Raw genomic sequence first — 17,018 nt, forward strand, 5'->3', positions numbered from 1 at the left:
ACAACTATAACACAAGCAGCTGAGCACATTGTGTATTTGTTTTCAAAAAGAATGCCCACAGCTTACAGTAACATAACAATTCTCTTTTTTTAAAATACCAATACCTGCTTAATAATAATTAATATTAAATTAATTACCCGCCCTTCGCCTTAAGGTTCCAGGGCAGATTACAACATTACAACACGCATTACAACACAATATAAAACACACTTTAAAATGACTTACAAGTAGAGAAAAAAGTGGGTGCTAAAAATATACATCTCAAGTGTCAAAAGCAAGGACAAAGAGGTGCGTCTTGAGGAATCGCCAGAAGCTATGGAATGAAGGTATCAGACACACGTCTCTGGGGAGGGAGCTCCACAACTTACAACCAGCAATGGCATGAATTTTCCATTTGCAAATTGAAAGACTCCTTCTGTTCATGGAAGGGCTTTCAATCCAGTGTAGGCCCCCATTGGCAGAAGGAACAGAGAGTGGTTTTTTTCTGATCCCCCTTTCCCCTCCAGTCCTCAGTGTCAAATCTTGAACTGTTCCAGTTGGTCTCTTAAGCCCTCCAGAACAGATTTTCAGGGTGCTGCAAAGGAGAAATAAGCCAAAATTGCCCCCCCCCCCCAATTCTGCCAGCAGCATCTCATGGAAATTTGGAGTCCACACCATTGATTAGAAGAGAAGCACTTTTGTGTGTGTCTTGTTCTTAAGCTGACCAGGAAATGTCAAGAAATGGAAGGAGAAAAGAAATGTCAAGCTCTCCCCTCAAAAGTGTTCATGCCTCTTGAAAGTCCTCCTTAGGTTTGCCATTCTACTTTGAAGCACATCACTTCAAAGTCAATCATGATACGCCTTTGATTTTGCATGCAGAGATACAAGACAGTCAGATCCCTTTGGCCATGATCATACAGCAGAGCTTTCCAAACTGTGCGTCATGACACGTTAGTGTGTCAGCTGCAGTGTGTAGGTGTTATCACACAAATGCTCCCTGCATTCCTCCTGGGACTGGAAAGGGGTTAGTTTAACCTCCGGTTTGCTAGCAAAACTGAATTAACTGTGTCACGAAATGATGCATGTCTAACAAGTGTGTCTCCAACATGAAAAGTTTGGAAAGCTCTGTCATACAAGATAGGTGAGAACTGTAGTTTAATGTGGTCTTAAATGTACAACTGAAGATTGCCTCTTCCCTCCTCCAGTCTCCTCCACTCTGCTTTGACCAGATCGCAAGTAGCTTGTATGTGAGAATGGCCCCAATCCACTGCAGCTGGACTCTGCTTGAAAGGACCATAGATGGGGTCTAGCAAATTAATCCCAAGAAGCAAACATAGGTACCTTTCCCAGGAATGCCATACCATGTGCATTTCCTGCATTCGCTGCCTTTAGGAAATAGTAGAAGGCTTTCTAAAGAAAAAGAGCAGAATAAAGTGATGACTGATATAACAAAGTTTCCAAATCAAGGTATGCATTCTCCTGCCTTGACACCTGTTCATAGTTAGACAGGCCATATTGGTGAACAATAATTCAAACTGGCATCTTTATGTTCTAATAGTCTGTACAAACTTAGATCGTATGCCCCAAATGGTATTGGGGTTCAATCCATAATGTCTCCAGGCAGGGCTGCAAATGTCAAATCTGAAACCCCTGGAGAGACACCATCCACTAGGGATGGAAGAATCTGCCCATTTGGATCTCTTAGTTGCTTATTAGTTTTTCCATCTTAAAATAATTTTTTGTCATATGAGCAGCAATTTGCAGTTTGTTTTCAAATCCCCATGAAAATTCTTCTGCATTTTAGTGTGACGTTTTTATGAAGTTTTGACTATATGTGCATTTTTGCAAGCAATTTTCCTTAATGTGATATGTTTTTGTATCTTATTTTAATGCACGTTTCACCCTAATATATGCATTTTTTAAAGCACTGCTTGATGGGTGAGCTGCATTACAACTCAGATGTGTGTGAATTTCAAAGGCTGGCTGTGTGCGGGGTTTTTTTGTTTTGTTTTTAATTGTATCAGAAAGTGTGGATTTGATTAATTCAGCTTTACATGCTAACTGAACTGAAATTTTTCCACATCCCTAGAGCTCCAAAGAGCCAATGGCTTGACCTGGTATAAGACAGCTTCCTGTGTTTGTTTGCTTTTTTAGTCCCATTTTGCTGCAAATACATAAATCTTAGGTTGTGGTCCAGAAGGGCACTCACATATGCCTACCTTTTCCTCCTTAAATAATGCTTTTCTGAAACTGCTTAACAGAAACCCTAATTTTCTGCTGTCAAAACCCCCAAACTAAAAAAGCACTCTACACATTTGTTACATAAATGTTTAAAAGAACACACAAACTCACACAGCTGGCATTTCTGTTTATAAAAACCTAAGCACCAGCTTCCTAAATTGGTGCTTGAACTTGGAGGAAATGAAAGACCGTGCTAGATTCTCAAAAGGATGCCTGTTTGAACAGGGGTATTACTTTGTGATCTTAAACACGCTCACTGGAACCATCCCATTCAAATCAACCAAATATACTTCTAAAATTTAAAACTGTAAGAGCACGGCTTTCATCCTTCTAATCTACCTGCACTTACAGCATGATCTCTCTCGAGTCCTTTCCTTCCGAAGAGATGCAACTGTCCTAGATACACCTAGAAATAATTATTTTAAAAATGAATGTCTTGTATCTTTTGGAGCCAAAAGTCAATGAGCAAGAATGGCCCAATGTCACACCAACAAACACAACAAAATTTCCCCCTTCCACCTGTTTTTTCCAAGCCTCCAGAGCAGATTTTGTATTTTGCAGGTGCACAGAAAACTGCAGGAGAGAAGAGAGGAAGGGGAAGTCCCATTCGTGCAAATGGTGTCAGAGAATAAGACTTGGGCACAGAATTTATGGCAAAGGGTCTGTAAGGGAATACTAGTCTGAAGGATTCAGCTGCCCTTCCTGGGATCTTATTTAACATTAGCTTACTTTTTTAATAGAAAGGGATAAAATAACAACAAACACACAACATTTTTGGTTGGTTGGTTGATTGATTGATAATTATGTCCCACATCAGAGTTAAAAAAGTGGCTAACAGCATTTTTTAACATAGAAGACCAAACAATTCAACCATTTATTTATTTTTAAGCTTCCAGAAGACATATGACTTCATCATCGTTAGGCTCCCTGGAAAGCAGATCTATCAAGCAGATCCTGAAGGTGAGGGCGAAATAGGACCACAATGGGGTGGGGAGAGGGGAGAAAGAGGATTGGTGACAGCAGTTTCCATGCACTTGTCACTTAATGCCACACTAATCCGCAATATTTGTAGGCTGAGGGTCAATTATAATATTCTTAGTAAAGATAGGGATTCCAGTAAATCAGGACGTAGGGAATATTGTTTAAATTCCTGAACACTACAGTTCTATCTGAGGACGCAGCTGGCGCTGTGGGTTAAACCACAGAGCCTAGGACATGCCGATCAAAAGGTCAGCGGTTCAAATCCCCGCGATGGGGTGAGCTCCCGTTGCCCAGTCCCTGCTCCTGCCCACCTAGCAGTTCGAAAGCACGTCAAAGTGCAAGTAGATAAATAGGTACCGCTCCGTTGGGAAGATAAACGGCGTTTCCGTGTGCTGCTCTGGTTCGCCAGAAGCGGCTTAGTCATGCTGGCCACATGACCCGGAAGCTGTACGCTGGCTCCCTCGGCCAATAAAGCAAGACGAGCGCCGCAACCCCAGAGTCGGCCACAACTGGACCTAATGCTCGGGGGTCCCTTTACCTTTACCTTTACAGTTAGATGTATGCGGACAAAGCCTGGCATCACATAGCACAAAAACACAAAGTGGCTACATTCAGTTTAGATGGCTTTAATAGAGGATTAAACAAATTGATGGATATTAAGGCTATCAATGGATACCAAGCACAATGACTACGGTATGTACTACCTCCACCACTGGAGGCAGTAGGTCTCTAAATACCGTATTTTTCGCCCCATAGGACGCACTTTTTCCCCTCCAAAAATGAAGGGGAAATGTGTGTGCGTCCTATGGGGCAAATGCAGGCTTTCGCTGAAGCCTGGAGAGCGAGAGGGGTCGGTGCGCACCGACCCCTCTCTCTCTCCAGGCTTTGCACAGATCTCCGCAAGCCGTGGGAGCCTACGCCGGGTTCCCGTGGCTTGCGGAGAGTTGCCTGCATGCCGATGGCTGGGTGCGCTGAGCTCAGACCCAGACTTTGTGCAGCTCTCTGCAAGGTGCGGGAGCCCGGCGCCGGGCTCCCACGGCTTGCGGAGAGTTGCCTGTTCTGGGGGCTAGGGTCAGGGGAAGCTCAAGCTTCCCCCGCCCCAGCCCTGCGCCTGGGAAAAAAAAAACAATTCCCCCCCTTTATTCCCCCCCCAAAAAACTAGGTGCGCCTTATGGGACGGTGCGTCCTATAGGGCGAAAAATACGGTACCAGTTGTGTGGAATTGCAGATGGGAAAAGTGCTGTTGTGCTGTTGTGCTCAGGTTCTGCTCAGGTTCTGCTTTTGGGATTCGCATGAGCAGCTGGCTGGTCACTGTGAGAACAGGATGCTAACTAGACGGGCCTTGGACCTGATCTAGCAAGCTCTCCTTATGTCATTATAATTGCTGTTTTTATTGTTTTTGTTTTATAGCATATTTTAATTATGGATTTTTAAAAAGTGTTTCGATTGAATTATTTTATTGTGTATTTTGATGATGTGTGGATTCTAATTGATTTTATACTTGTAAACCACTTTGAAGTCAGGTAAGCAGTATTAACAAATTAAGAAATAATAATAATAAATAGGCAAATAGGCAAATAGAAAGGAATGTCTCTTACCTGTATCTGTGTGTCTCCTCTTTCAGCCAAAAACTTGTAGTACTGATGTACATCCCAGTCCAAGATTTCTGTATCAAAACCCAGATTTTCTGATCTTTCCATCAGCTTTACTTTTTCAACTGGCTTATCTTCATTTTCTTCTAATTTGCTTGCAACTAATAATAATAATAATAATAATAATAATAATAATAATAAATTCCAAGTAACGCAAATCAGAACAACTGCTTCCTACAATCTGAGAAGATTTCATTTTTCCTTTCCAGGATGTAGTCAATGTAGTACCCTCCAGATGTTCTGAACGACAACTTCCATCACTCTTGACATTGGTCATGCTAGGTCACCTTAAACACAGTGATGGAGGAGGCAGGTCTAGTCTACTTGCCCCACCACCCTCACACATGTATTTACAGTTCCCTAATCGTAATGCCTGCATAAGGCTTCGGTCAACTTGCTTTGTCACTTGGGACTGTATTTTAGTACAAATAAACATGACAAGAAGTGTTTGGATTTGATATCCTGCTTTATCACTACCGTAAGGACTCTCAAAGCGGCCAACAATCTCCTTTCCCTTCCTCCCCCACAACAAGCACTCTGTGAGGTGAGTGAGGCTGAGAGACTTCAGAGAAGTGTGACTAGCCCAAGGTCACCCAGCAGCTACACGTGCAGGAGCAGGGAATCGAACCTGGTTCCCCAGATTACGAGTCTACCGCTCTTAACCACTACACCACACTGGCTCTTTTGTTAGACAAGTAACTGGATCCTGGGATTAGGGCCGGCCCACCCGTGAGGCAAGGTGATGTGACTGCCTCAGGCAGCAGGATCCACAGGGGCAGCAGATTTGACGTCCAAGGAAGGCATCGTCTGCTGCTACTGCCAGTGCCATAGTGGCAGCATCAGCTGCAGCTTGCTCCTTGGAGGCCAGATCTGCTGTGTCCTTGGCTGCCTCCCCCAGTGCTGCCTCTACAGTGGCCTCTTGGTGAAAAGGGGGTGCTGTTGGTCCCCCTCAACCTTCGTTCTCAAGGTAGACCTTTATTCCCCCCTTGTTCGGGATGCACATCGTCACTAATCCCTTCTTCCCTGGTGGGGGTGGAGGGTGCCATTCTCAGGTTCACCTCAGGTGCCAAAAAGTATTGGGCCATGCCTGCCTGGGATCTTGGAAAAAATGTTCTTTTCATATGTTAATAATTTGAGTGAGAATCGTGTCCTCTGCCCCCCATGAGGGTCTGGTATTTCTTAGTCTTTAAGGTGCCACAGGACTCTTGAAAGAGCAAACAAAAAAAAAGTGGCACTTTCAAACAAGGCAAGATACAACAGATGAAGGCCACCTACTGTAATCTGCAACTTTCTTGTAATAAATAAGTGCTGCTTCACAGCTCCTTGGAACATTGATTCCTAACCAGTAACGATAGCCCTGTTGGGGGAAAATTCACAATTATTTTACTTATCACTCAAGCCTCTAGAATTGGAAATTCAAAATATGTGATTTACAAACCAAGATCATCTGGGATATGAGATTTCCCCCATTACTTGCGAATGTGTAGTAAACAAGTGCCTAAAGAGGGAGGGAATTAAAATCATAAAACCATTGCCAGGTTTTTCTTCTTCAAAAAACACAAAATATAGATGAAAGACTTCAATGACAATAGGGTAAAGTCAGCACAGAATTTTATTACCTTTGATTGACTGTATTCCACTCCTATTCCATATGAAGACAAGAAACCTAATGCCTATGGGGGGAAATAAAGTAAAAAGTTCAGTCAATCCTTTTGCTTTTCAGTTGCTTATATTGTTAACAGTTGTCTTAGGCCCAATTCTCATGCGGTAAAATTATCTTTAAGTTATTTTACCATGTCAGTTTCATGTAATCAGGGCTTAGCATTAATGCACTTGTGCAGAGAGTCAGCAGGTATGTTTACTGTAGCCCATCATGAAATGTAGGAAAATGAAATTTTCCAAAGTAGTAAATGTCTGCTTACATGGCTGAATGCTTCCTCCAACCACTGAGAGGACCTCTAAATTCTCTGCTTTCCTTATCCAGGGACAGCAACAGAGGTAGCATGTGAATTGCAGCCAGAGAAAGTAAGGCAAATGTAGGCTTGGCATTTTGGGCAAGAATTGCAAAGAAAAACAAAACCACATTGAGATGCACACATTAAGGGTTGCATCCAATGGCATTACTCAGGCCATTACTTAGTGAATCACCAACCCTCTTGCAGCTACCCACACCTCCTAAGCCTTGGAGCCCTCCAGAAACGTTGGAGGCCCTCCAAAACAGGTTCAGGTGGTGAAGACTGTAGGAGAAGGAATAATTGAAAATTGCTTCCCTTCTTGTTCTGCTGATGGAAATCTTACTGTCAGCTCAACAACACCACTAGATACAACCTACAATCTAAAAACGTATGCAAATATTTTATTTCTTTTCCCTCTGAAAGTGTTGTAATCCTAAACTTGAAGAGGACCTAAGAAGGCTAGGCGTTGGAATTTTGAAGCTCTCAAAATGTGAAATGGACTTTCTGAAAATGGCCATCACAATTGGGAGGTATAAGAAGATGACAAAAATATATGGGGGCAAACAAACTAAAGCGAGAAAGTCAAGGCAGAGTATGCTTAAATAAGAAATTTTCATGAAGCCGTCACATTGCTCATGTCTTTGAACAATGACACATAAATATATGATACAGACATTTTCAGGTTACATTAAGGCAGTATATGAGAATACTATGTGAACACACACATATGTGTGTTTTCATATATTCCCCTTTGCAAATTTTCTGTGCGTAGCTATATAAACATCATACTGAGAACAAAGTTAAAGTGGCAGACAGGCTGTGATGTGACTGTATATAGACTCCTTGAGGCACAGGCGTGTGCTTCGATCTTTGTACAAAATGAATTCTAGATTTATTCCGGCCAGTCTTGGTTCAAGGTTATAGACATGGACAAGATTAATTGGTGGAACATTGTGTCACAGAAAAGATGTAACATGGAAAAAATAATGGTGCTTCTGAATAAAGAAAAACTAAATTTCTATATCATAACTTTGTTCCTCACAAATAGTTATAAGACAGTTTAAAATAGGTCACTGAGCTAAAATTTAATTCAGGGATGTTCAACCTTTGTATTGTCGGACATTCCATTTTCCAAACCATGGTCCAGAGGATGGAAATGTATTTACAATGTAAACTGACCTCCTCCTATGGTCAGGATCCACAATAAAGCTGTGCTATTTAGCTGTTTCACAAGGAAATGAGGAAACTTATGTGCTTGGGTGTAGTGTTCTGCTGGACTGAGGTCCAGTGCCGAGGGCCTTCTGGTGGTTCCCTCACTGCGAGAAGCAAAGCTACAGGGAACCAGGCAGACGGACTTTTCGGTAGTGGTGCCCACCCTGTGGAACGCCCTCCCATCAGATCTCAAGGAAATAAACAACTACCTGACATTTAGAAGACATCTGCAGGCAGCCCTGTTCAGGGAAGTTTTTAATGTGTGACATTTTAATGTATTTTTAAACTTTGTTGGAAGCCACCCAGAGTGGCTGGGGAGGCCGAGCCAGATGGGTGGAGTACAAATAAATAATAATAATAATAAGTGTAAGCGGCTCCTCTCCCGCTTTGCTGTTTCAAAGCGAGCCACGGAGGAGGGAAGGAAGGGGAACCATGGATCCTTTGCTCACGACTGCAGCAGATCCCACCCCACCCCCCGCCACCCGTAGGCATTCACTCCATAACACACAGAGACATTTCCCCTTACTTTCTAGGAGGAAAAAAGTGAGTGTTATGGTGCAAAAAATACGGTATTCTTAAATAATATCCCATGACTTCTCTCTTCCCAGATGCTTCTGCTATTCTCAAAGTCATGGTCGGGAAAGCCTCCCAGGGCTGGAGTGTGGGGCAAGGCAGGTGGAAAAGCCATTGCCTGGTGACCATAAAACAATGAACCTGCATCACGTGATGCACATGGACACTAATCCACAAAAGCTTACAGCACAATAAATATGTTACAGCAACATCCAAGGTTGGTCATACTGAGAATAGACACAATGAAACCAATGGACTCTGTATATGACTTAGTTGGATATCATCCTTCCTGTCTAAGATGCCACAAGACTCTTTCATTTTTCTTTCAACAAAGCTTTCACTCATCAGAACTCAGTTGGAAGGTAAGAAATCCTGGCAGGAGAGTCCTGCATTATTGAAATGATGAGTGGACTGGAAAGCTTTTGTAATGCCAATGTGTTTTGGCACATTTGGTCTATCTGTTCTTTAATGACCCATAAACAATTCATGTATTGTTTTTATCCATGTATGTGCACACAGGAAACAATCAGACACATATGCAAAATGCTATGAAAACCTAGACAAAAGATTCAACAATCAGCACAACTTGTGAGATGCCTCTTCATGTTCTGCAACAGAGTCATGGGAAGGAATGCAAGAGGAGATCCATTTGTGATTTATTAGACAAGAGACTAGTCTGAGCAACTGAATTTGCAGCCGATCTCTTACGCATAGTTGTTTTTTTTGCTATTATTTTGTGTCATCCATAAATCCTTTTCAATTAAAATTGATAATTTGCCTTAAATCAGAACATGTTAGACACACTAGCTAGGTGCGAAAATATAATTAGTTCTTATAGCTTCAATTCTAACAACCGTAAACATTTGATTTTTGTTCCATGGAAACCATTGTCTACCTTCAGAGTGTCTTCAGTGGAATAAGGACTGAAGCCTTGACCTGGAATTTTATTGAATGAGGATTTTAGAAGATGTTTGCTGAACACACCAGATAGCCTCTTGAAATCAGGCAATTTAATAAATAATTAACTTTATATCCCTACCTTGTTGACATTTCTTGGGTGAGCATAAACACCATCTTACCTCTTTTCAAATATTTATGCACTCTAAAGTAGACTAGTGCCTGTTTAAAGCTTTGGCTAATTAAAGAGCATGTACCGTCTGGCCTTTATGAGATCCTTCGTCAGCTAAAATCTCATACAATGATACAGCTGCTTCTACATTTTGAGGAAGATTATTTCCAAACAACATGTCAGATGCCAGTTGCTCCATAGCTTTCTGGTTTCCCATTTTTGCTGCTTTGACAAGGAGACGTTGGGCTCTGATACAGAAACACAAAGTTCAGATTTAGTCCGTCGGATATGGAAATTTCTCATCTATACATAAAACAGGAATTTATTCTGCTGTAACTTTGCATTAGAAGTTTACCCCCTTCATCACCATTGACCGGTGATGCATATGCAGCACAGAGTTGTCAACCTTTTTTGCACCAACCAACAGGTGTGCCAGCGCTCCATGCACAGGAGTGTGCATAGGTGGGTGCAGGTTCCATGCTGGGGGGGGCAAAATGTTGGGCAGCACAGTCGCCGCACTGTCCGCCCGCTGCCTCCCCCCTGCTGCATGGCGGCTAACTGTTTTGGCTGCACGTGCAGCGCTTGGAGCACCGTGTAACGTTGTGGGCGCTGTGCAACGCATCCTGTTACATGCGCCAAGCTGCGGGTTCCTTTGCTGGCTTTTCCACTGTTGGAACATGCTCCCAGCGCTGCCCAACATGGGGTGCCAGCGCAGAACAATGGGGAAGGCAAATGGCAGCAGAGGAAAGATCTTCGGATGGGATTCGTGTGCTCATATTTGTCCAGTTTTGTTGCCACCATTGGTGCTGTTCGCATGCGGTGGATCCCATCTGGAGATGTTTCCTCTGCTGCCGCTTGCATTCCCCATCGTTCTGTGCTGGCACCTCATGTTGGGTGGCACTGGGAGCGTGTGCCAAAAGCAGAAAAGCCAGTGTGGTGTCATGGTTAAGAGCGGTAGACTCGTAATCTGGTGAACCGGGTTCACGTCTCTGCTCCTCCACATGCAGCTGCTGGGTGACCTTGGGCTAATCACACTTCTTTGAAGTCTCTCAGCCTCACTCACCTCACAGAGTGTTTGTTGTGGGGGAGGAATGGAAAGGAGATTGTTGGCCGCTTTGAGATTCCTTAGGGTAGTGATAAAGCGGGATATCAAATCCAAACTCTTCTTCTTCTTCAAAGGAACCCACAGCTCGGCGCACGCAACAGAATGCATTGTGCAGTGCCCACAACATGATGCAGCACTCCAGGTGTGGCACTGAAACAGCCGTCATGCAGCTGCGGCAAGAGCCGACAGCCAAGTGGAGCGGAGAAGAGACCGTCGGAGTGCCATGGGCTCTTCTGCTGCGGGCAGCTTGGCGTGAGTTTGGGGGCAAGAGTTGGAGTCCGGGGAAGAGCCGCCCGCAGCAGAAGAGCCCGCGGTGCTCCGGCGGGCTCTGCTCAGCTCAGCTGTCAGTGGGTCTTCCGCTGACTTCGACGCTTGGCCCCGGACTCTCAGCCTGGCGCCCCTAGCGCCAATGGTTAAGATGGCCCTGACCACAGAGAATTTCAAATCAGGAAAAAGACTGAACATAGCTGTGATTTTCCTTGGAAGCCTATTGGGACTGAAGCAGAGCCGAAGTACAGTTTGCTGCTCCCTTCCCTGTTTAATACTAGTTATGTTCAGTACAAAGAAGCATGACATGATATGGTGTCCTGCCATTGTCCCATTCATTTGCTGGTGTTTGCAGGCCGCATGGAAACACTGAACATGGAATGTAATACAGTGGTACCTCAGGTTAAGTACTTAATTCCTTCCGGAGGTCCGTACTTAACTTGAAACTGTTCTTAACCTGAAGCACCACTTTAGCTAATGGGGCCTCCTGCTGTCACCGCGCTGCCGGAGCACGATTTCTGTTCTCATCCTGAAGCAAAGTTCTTAACCTGAAGCACTATTTCTGGGTTAGCGGAGTATGTAACCTGAAGCGTATGTAACCCGAGGTACCACTGTATTATGTGTTTATTTCACCAAACATTACATGGGGCAGATGTGGGTTGACACATGGCTGATTATAAAAGGACCCCTCCATAGGTGTGCTTCATAAGCCTATCACTGCAAATCTCTACAAGAAAAACTCACTCTTGCATTGGCAATGGAACCATACAAATTAATAGGAAAGGGAGAAACATGGCCACATGTACCTATTCCATCCTTCTAAAGTCACCAAGAGAGACTGCGCCAGCCATGTGCCAGACCTGCACTCAAACCGATAAATGCCTTCTCTGGGACTGTGTTAGCAAAACAGCTAAGCCTACACTTACTTTTCTGTATCTTCTTTGTTTTTGGAATGCTTAAGTATTTTGAGGCTTCTCTGATAAAACTGACGACCTTTGTCCTTTCTTTCCACCTCCTCTTCCACTAGAAATGTGACCAGAAAAAGCATTGTGATGCAACTCCACGATGTATCGCCATAGATTTAAATCATGCGCTCTTTTGATAGGGTGCATGTAATAAGCAACATTTATGTTTTCGAATTCCGGTGAACACTAGAGTGGAATTTAAATATAAGGTTTCAAATAAGATTTGCGCATGAATTGAGCCACCCTTAAAGCACAATGCATTTGATGTAATACAGTATGTGGTTACTAAAGATAGCTTATACTGCCAAGCCCCATTAAGCATTTATGAATCCCCTTCACTGAAAGCACTAGAGTTAAGGCCTTAAGCCACCTACCCATTACAAGTTTAAATAGGAGTGCATTGTGCCATAGCAATGAGTGGCATTTATATCCTCAAACCTTGATGATTTCTAATTGTTTCCATGGCTCTCATCCCATCTCCTGTCTACTTTCAAAGTTCATTGGCCCTTTCTCTTGAATACACACCCTTCTGCTTCCTCCAACACATACACAATATTTCACAAAAGCACAGTGGCGTAGCGTGGGTTGTCAGCACCCGGGGCAAGGCAAGTAATTTGTGCCCCCTAACCCGTGGATTTGCGCCCCCTAACCCTACCCCCCAGATGTTGCGCCCGGTGCGGCCGGCCCCCCCTGCACCCCCCACGCTACGCCACTGCAAAAGCATACATGTTGGGTTCTTTCCCCAACAAGTAGTAGCCTTTCTTTTTGGACCCAAGGCTCTCATCATTCTCTCTGAAATCTCATCTCTTCCTCCATCACTCTAGGAGCCAAATCAAATGAGTCATAGGGATTTTGTGGCCAGATATCCCATCATTTTTCATTTCCATTCTAAAACAGCCATGCAGAGGCTCTGAATTTTTTGATTAGAACATGGCACCAGGAGAGAAAGTGTTCAGCCCTTTACCTCCTACAGTTTCCCTAGTCCAAATTCCCTTTCCTCAAAGCTGTTGTTATTAACTCCACTGAGGGAAATATACACTTAACTTCCCCAGTATTTTTTTTTCATCAGTAGGACAAATATCAGCTACAGAGAGAAGTGAAATGTTGGACTTAACTTCAGATAGACTTCAAAGTAATAATAAAATGAATCAGTTTTGATCGCAGATATCTCACACTGTGCCTACTTTGGTTTTAAGATGCTGTTTCTTCATTGGAGTGACAGTGGGGGAGTCACTTTTCTGAGGTGTCGCTCCTAGACACTGCTGCAACATTTAAAGGCCCTAAATCATGTGGTCAGGGCTAACCACACAATTTCTTCCCTTCAGATTATGTTTGCTTGGGAAAGGCCCACTCAACTATCCGCATCTAAATTGAGGAGGGCAATTAAACAGGAGGAGGGCAACCTCAATCTGCCCTCAGCCTCCACTTCCTGCCTTCTTATTTACATCTCGTCGAAGGGGCAGGCACTGGCTGTCAGCTTTGTCTTCCTTAGTCTCAGTGTTGTCCTTGGAAGAAGAAGAAGAGTTTCGATTTGATATCCCGCTTTATCACTACCCAAAGGAGTCTAAAAGCGGCTAACATTCTCCTTTCCCTTCCTCCCCCATAACAAACACTCTGTGAGGTGAGTGAGGCTGAGAGACTTCAAAGAAGTGTGACTGGCCCAAGGTCACCCAGCAGCTGCATGTGGAAGAGCAGGGAATCGAATCCGGTTCACCAGATTTCATGTCCACTGCTCTTAACCACTGCACCACACTGGCTTGGAAGGAGGAGGAGCAGGACAGAGCCAAAACTAGCATTTGCTGGCTTTGTCCTTCATTTGCTCCAGCTTTACCTAGCTTATAGGGGCGCGGGTGGCGCTGTGGGTTAAACCACAGAGCCTAGGACTTGCCAATCAGAAGGTTGGCGGTTCGAATCCCAATGACGGGGTGAGCTCCCGTTGCTCGGTCTCTGCTCCTGCCAACCTAGCAGTTTGAAAGCACGTCAAAGTGCAAGTAGATAAATAGGTACAGCTCCGGCGGGAAGGTAAATGGCGTTTCCGTGCGCTGCTCTGGTTCGCCAGAAGCGGCTTAGTCATGCTGGCCACATGACCCGGAAGCTGAACACCGGCTCCCTTGGCCAATAAAGCGAGATGAGCGCTGCAACCCCAGAGTCGGTCACGACTGGACCTAATGGTCAGGGGTCCCTTTACCTTTACCTAGCTTCTGCCTTCTGCCCCACCAGACTCAATGGGCTTTAGCCATCGCTGTCCATAACTGTATATTCATAGGAAACTGCCTTATATGGAGTCAGGCCATTGTCTACACCAGAGGTTTCCAAACTTTTCATGTTGGTGACACCCCTTTTAGCCATGCCTCATTTTGCGACACTGTAATTCAGTTTTACTAGCAAACTAGAGGTTAAACTAACCCCTTTCCAGCCCCGGGAGGAGCGTGGGGAGCGTTCAAGCAACACATCTACACACTGCAGCCGACACACCAATGTGTCGTGACAGTTTGGAAAGCTCTGGTCTACACACACTGGCAGCAGCTGTCTACTGTCTTAGAGAAAGGTCTTTCTGAGTCCCACCTGAAGATACCAAGGACTGAACCAGAGACCTTTTTGCAGGCAAAGCCTGTACTCTACTACTGAATTACGTTCCTTGAAGAATAAGAAGAAACGCTGGCATTTGCTGTCAGGCATTGGGCATATTCGAATTTATTTATCACACTTAGTTAAAACAAACACCTCATAGTTATGCACAGCTAGAATGGTACACAAACTGGCTTCTGTCCCTAACTAATGCACCATCTTGTGCTTGAGAGCATGCCATTCTGAAAGAGTGTCCACTAGCAACAAATATGTTGTATGTGTTTAATACCAACTATAAGGCACATGGGATCATGCTGACATAGTGAGCTTGGTGATGGCTATAATGCTACTGGTGCTTGGCTGCATTTAGACTAGGAAATAGGTTGGGCAGTGTTCTGAGCAGAAAAAGCCTGCCTGCCTGTCTTTCTTTCTTTCTTTCTTTCTTTCTTTCTTTCTCTCTTTCTTTCTCTGTCTACAGCACAGGGTTCACGGGGGGGGGGGGGGGGGAGAAATAGAGGAACACGCTGTGTTCACGGGGGGGGGGGGGAGAAATCACACACACACACGCAATTAATTTTATTTAAACCATGACATGATTGGGAGGGACACAACTCGTGTCATGTGCATGGGCATCGGCAGGAGTTTTTTGGGGGCAGGCCTTTTGTTGGGGGAGGGCAGAACCTCAGTTTGCTATGTATTTTTATTGATTTTTATTGGTTGGGGGGCAGCTGCCCCTCCTTGCCCCCCACCCCCGCTGCACCCATGGTCATGTGTAATTAAGCTCTTAAGTATGTGGAATCAAAACTCTAGTGCTTATGAAGTTTCACATGGATGTCTTCTATAAGGTGAGCTGAATGGGGTTCTGCGATTCATAACTAGATATTTATAAAGTGCCAAAGAAAGTTCTGGATAAAGTTTGCATCCATTCACAAATTGCTGACCATTTCATTGTCCGACCTAGTTTCCCCGGTTCTGTCAGCGCTTCTTGCTCCTAAATGTTTTTGCTCTTCTGATATGAGCAAAATTAGCCAGTCATGCCACATTTTGCATTCTTTTAAAACATGCAGTCAAGTTGACAAGTGCATCTTCATGGATTCCTATTTTTCAGCGGAAAATCAATATTGACATTTTTTTTTAAAAAAAGCATGGGCTTCCAAAGAGGTGTTTTTTTGTGGTGGTTATTATCTAACTTATGTGAAATGATCGATAAACTATTCCTTATTTTAATTATGAGTAAGAAAATTCGCATTGAGATTATGATGTTGATTATCAGCTAACATTCTAACAGTGCAATCCTAGATGTGTCTGCTCAGATGTTAAGTCCTGCTGAATTCATTGGGACTTACTCCCAGATATGTGTGTATAGGATTGCAGGCTGACCTGGGAGTAAGTTCCACTGAACTCAATGAGGTTCACTTTCAGGTAGATATGCAATTGTGATGTAGCAGTATTTTATATTAGATTCCCTCTCTGCTGTTAGCTCTTGGCTGGCCTTGAAAAAGATGCACGCATTCATTTAAGACTGGCACTGGGGGAAAGTTGTGATCTTGTGTCTTCAACAGCTGTGTGGCATACATTCAACATGTTAAACATTTCTAGTACAGTGGTACCTTGGGTTAAGTACTTAATTCTTTCCGGAGGCCTGTTCTTAACCTGAAACTGTTCTTAACCTGAAGCACCACTTTAGCTAATGGGACCTCCTGCTGCTGCCGCGCCGCCGGAGCACGATTTCTGTCCTTATCCTGAAGCAAAGTTCTTAACCCGAGGTACTATTTCTGTGTTAGCGGAGTCTGTAACCTGAAGCGTATGTAACCTGAAGTGTATGTAACCTGAGGTACCACTGTATATAAATACAAATATAGGAAAACCTTCCCCTGTTCAGATTCTGTCAGACGTTTTATTACATGTGTGTCTACTGATTTATATTTGAGTCCTCCTCTCCACCTGAGAAAGAGAGCACAAATTTGCATGTGATGCAAAGAATGTGCAAATTTTATGCAAATCTGTGCTCTCTTTTTGCAAGTGGTTTAGAGGGCCCAATCCACATACAGGGTACTGGGCACACAAAAATTCCTATTGTCACTCCTGATAGAACATTGTCTCATTATGCTTTCATTTTGCCAATTCTGAATTGAGTGAGATTTTACAGTAGAGTAGTGAGAAAACTGGATAGGGAGATTTTATTATTTTTTTCTATTGAAAACATTTGTTAAAAAATTACAGTGGTACCTTGGTCTACGAAGAGCCCTGTTAACGAACTATTCAGTGAACGAACTCCGCAAAACCAGAAGTAGGTGTTCCGGTTAGCAAACTTTGCCTCGGAAGCCGAACGGAAACTGAATGGTGGAAGGGCACTGGTGGTGGGAGGCCTCAGTAGGGAAAGTGCACCTCGGTTTAAGAACGCTTTGGTTTAAGAATGGACTTCTGGAACGAATTAAGTTTGTAAAACGA

The 17,018-nt window shown here is 43.8% G+C and overlaps 1 protein-coding gene across 7 annotated transcripts in view; it reads right to left on the reverse strand.

Moving 5' to 3' along the window:
- Nucleotides 1-17,018, reverse strand: part of SEL1L2 (SEL1L2 adaptor subunit of SYVN1 ubiquitin ligase) — a 45,060-nt gene that overhangs the window by 12,214 nt on the left and 15,828 nt on the right. For 4 of the 7 annotated variants that reach the window (XM_083730335.1, XM_083730334.1, XM_083730329.1 and 1 more), the window contains 8 exons: nt 11,961-12,057; nt 9,748-9,910; nt 6,473-6,526; nt 6,292-6,351; nt 6,129-6,210; nt 4,800-4,954; nt 2,570-2,626; nt 1,321-1,389 (listed from right to left, as the gene is read on the reverse strand). In XM_083730335.1, coding sequence (XP_083586461.1) covers nt 1,321-1,389; nt 2,570-2,626; nt 4,800-4,954; nt 6,129-6,210; nt 6,292-6,351; nt 6,473-6,526; nt 9,748-9,879 — 609 coding nt within the window. In that variant the 5' untranslated portion in view covers nt 9,880-9,910; nt 11,961-12,057. The remainder of the gene's footprint in view (nt 1-1,320; nt 1,390-2,569; nt 2,627-4,799; nt 4,955-6,128; nt 6,211-6,291; nt 6,352-6,472; nt 6,527-9,747; nt 9,911-11,960; nt 12,058-17,018) is intronic. The other 3 variants (XM_083730332.1, XM_083730333.1, XM_083730331.1) reach the window with 2 other exon arrangements.

This window comes from Podarcis gaigeae, assembly GCF_964106915.1.
Source record: "Podarcis gaigeae genome assembly, chromosome: 3".
NCBI lineage: Eukaryota > Metazoa > Chordata > Lepidosauria > Squamata > Lacertidae > Podarcis > Podarcis gaigeae.